The 3552-nt window shown below is 27.6% G+C and overlaps 1 protein-coding gene across 1 annotated transcript; it reads left to right on the top strand.

Moving 5' to 3' along the window:
• The first annotated feature begins 1518 nt into the window (after window positions 1–1518).
• Window positions 1519–2759, top strand: LOC130821397 (uncharacterized). The gene has a single exon (XM_057687150.1). The coding sequence runs from the start codon at window positions 1561–1563 to the stop codon at window positions 2212–2214; it is 654 nt and encodes a 217-aa protein (XP_057543133.1). The 5' UTR covers window positions 1519–1560; the 3' UTR covers window positions 2215–2759.
• Window positions 2760–3552: the final 793 nt, after the last annotated feature.

Raw genomic sequence — 3552 nt, 5'->3', positions numbered from 1 at the left:
TTGATCAGCAACCAGAATTACCAGAATAACCTCGGTGTTAACAATTACTCCCAAGAGTAAAGTGTAAATGGAGTTAATACTAATTTTTTAATTAATTTTTTTAATTAATTTTATCATTAATTATTAAAGATAATATCACGTACTTTCAAACTAAATCTTAAGTAAATGACAAATACACAAATGAGATGGTCTCATAGTGAGACTATATCTATTGAGTTAGCCGAATTTACATTTACAGTCTTAAAGTAATCACTTATAATCTTAAAGTGATCACTTACATCTGAAAATAATCAATTTGAAAAAATAATGTTTATGTGTATTCGTTTCAGCTTTCATAGTAAAACGATCTTATACAAAATTTGTTGTAAATGAATAGAACTAATTTAATGGGATTAGGGTTGTAAAAAAATCCCAAATTTCTTCTCTCCCTTGGGTGTTGGGATATGTAGATTTAGCCTTTATTACTGTTCTAAATAGCTTAGACGTTACACCAAAGGTAATTTACATTTACTAATCTTATCGATTAATTAATGTGGAAATACTTAATGGATCACCGTTATATATAGTTGCTGTGTTAAGATTGAATTTTGTTCATCCGGATTCCGGTGAATATGCTAAATAGATAAATAATATATATATATTATTATTGAGTTAAATTTCATTATTTATTGATTTCTATTAGTAATGAATTGTTTAAAACAATGTCAATTAAATTAAGCATCTTCCCTGGATACCATGCAAAAAACATAAAATGTATTTATCTAGCACCACTAAATCAAGAGTTGGTATAATAAGATAAATTTATGTCTATCTAAATTGATTTATGTCATTTGATTTGAAATTTTATTACTCATGTAATTGAGTAATAATATTAATTTGTGTAATATATAATATAAAAGGATTCGCCAAATACGAAGTGACAAGAATGAGTAATTCTTTACGAAGGATTAAAACTTTAGCATGATCCTTTCATATATTGAATTTGTAGCTTATCAACTTGTCTAATTAATGGACGTTCTGAATGTGTGCGATGATGCATGACTCAATGGTGGTTCAATGTAGGTGTATTTCTAACCAGGGGCATATCTAGAACACAATCATATGATATCGATTATATTCTTTAAAATTATGTTTAACAAAGTTTAAACCTAGGTTAATGCATTTACACAGCAAAGCTGCTACCAACTTAATTGGCACATTTATTAACATCTTTAGGTATATAATTTTATATATAAGTTAAATGTTATCATTTGACATTATTAACCGATCTTAAAAATCCGTCCTTATTAGAACATTGTTTGTATATAACCTCAACATCAAAACAAATATGGAGGGAAAAAAAAGTGAAAAAAGGTAGAAAAGAGTATGTATATGTGCAATAGCTCATGCATAAAAGTAGTCCACAACAAATTTAATTTTAAAAATACATAAAACCCCACCATAGAGTGGCATATTGGTAAACAAAACACCCTTTATATATTTCATTTTTACAAGACCCAATACACACCATCTCCCCATCTCTCTATTTCTTCTCTTAAAATACCCCCACACAAAAAGAAAATGGTTAGTCTCACAAACCCAAAAAGCCCTCTCTCTTCTCTTCACATTTTCTCCACTTCTACCCCATCATCATCATCATCATCATCTATAACAACCATGAAAGTTAAAACCCTAATTCATCTCATATTTTCCCACATTTGCCACCTTCTTAGAGCACTTTCTAAGGCCAAATCTAATTTCCTAAAGACTTTCAAGGAAAATCAAATCATGTACTTTAAACAAACAAAGAAGAACAAGTATAGGAACAAAATCCTTTTTGGGTCTTTTAGACTTCATTATAATTGGTGTTCTTCATCTCATGCCCATGTTTTGCCTATTCCTTCTCCTATACTAATTAATAATAATACAAGTAGTAGTGATATCTATTATGATTCTACTTGGAACTCAATTTATGCCACTCATGATGAAAATCATGATCATGATCAAGTTTTTAATGGTAATGTTGGTAATTGTAAGGAAGATCAAGGACAACTTTCAAGTTATCTACAATGGTTGGAAGAAAAAGGTAGCAAAAATGAGAATTTGGTGTATGAAGTTGAGAATGAGATTGATAAGTTGGCAGATATGTTTATAGCTAATTCTCATGAGAAGTTTAGGTTGGAGAAGATTGAATCTTATAGAAGATGCCAGGAATTGCTTGCTAGAAGTTTGTAAGAGAAAGAACAAATTAAATAATATTTGTTTAATTCGTTTTATTATACGTGCTACTAATGGTGATATTTTTCTACTGAACATGTTAGTATCAGTTATAAGTATTTCAGAACGGAGATAATAAGGAAGTGGGCATAAGTAAATTAGTTCGCTAATTAAGATTAGTTAATTCCTTTTAGAAATAGTTTATTATATTTATTACTTATTATTTTTACTTTTATATGTTAGTCATAGATTTGTGTTAGCTAATCAAGGGAAGCACTAGCCAATAGGGGAGAAAACTAGAGATGTTTGGGGATTGTGAATGCGATATTCTAGTGTACGTCTGTAAGATTGAGCTTAAAAAATAAGTTTCTTTCTCTTTAAGAGAAACATATGATAATATTTTGTACGAAGAGGATGTGTATTTGAAGAATTGTACATGAAGATAGTGGGATTATGAGGCATTAATTTGAGAGATCTTTAGTCTACATTTTTTGAGCAATCTTTTTTTTATTTGTTAATTATTATAAAATAGTCAATCTATATTAATTATAAAAAACAGTCTAATTTCGTGACTAATTCGTGGATTTATTGGTGAATCTGTGAATTTACAATGCGCTTAATCCATAAAAATCTTTAAACAGCCTAATATATTAATATTATTTTTCTTTTAAATTACCTATTTAAGCTTTAAACTTTTGAATAATATTTTACGTGAAGAGATAGTCTACTAATCCTCTTTATTGCTATGTGTTATCAAAACCCATTGCTTGCCCAACTTATTATTTGGCATAAATTAATGGAAAAAAATATAAGAAAATGATGGTTAAAATAAAATATATATCCTTTGTAAGAGAAGAAGTGGTTAAAATTAAAACCAATTGACACAACCATTATTTTTTATTCAAAACAATTTAATCTCCTAGCGACAGCTAGATAAGTAGATATATTTGCGTTAGTTTACTACTCTATATTAAGACTAACATGTTCAATTTGTTCTTCATTATTTAGAAAAAAAAAAAAAGATAATCGTTGACTATATTCATGTGTGAATGGAATGGTATTTGGTACGTCTACCTCCCAATATTATTTATTGCCTCATATTCTAATTAAAGGTCTCATTTTATTTTAAGATATATTATTTTAATTAGAAATATATCTTGAATTATGTTTGGTTTAAAATTATGAATAATTGATATTGATTTATATTGAGATGAATTAAATAATATTTAATTTTACTACTCCGTTATAATTTATAGATTGGAAACAAAATACAAACTAAAAGTGATTAGTAAATGGTGTAAAAATAAATGAAACCTTTATTAGTATTCACAAACCTTCAAAAATCAAGCTTATTTG

This window comes from Amaranthus tricolor, chromosome 1, assembly GCF_026212465.1.
Source record: "Amaranthus tricolor cultivar Red isolate AtriRed21 chromosome 1, ASM2621246v1, whole genome shotgun sequence".
Classification (NCBI taxonomy): Eukaryota; Viridiplantae; Streptophyta; class Magnoliopsida; order Caryophyllales; family Amaranthaceae; genus Amaranthus; species Amaranthus tricolor.
Note: the sequence above shows the minus strand (reverse complement) of the source record. Positions and strands in the feature narration are given on the sequence as shown.

Excerpts from the sequence above, each read along its gene's own strand:
- LOC130821397 (XM_057687150.1), top strand. The coding sequence starts at position 1,561 with ATGGTTAGTCTCACAAACCCAAAAAGCCCTCTCTCTTCTCTTCACATT.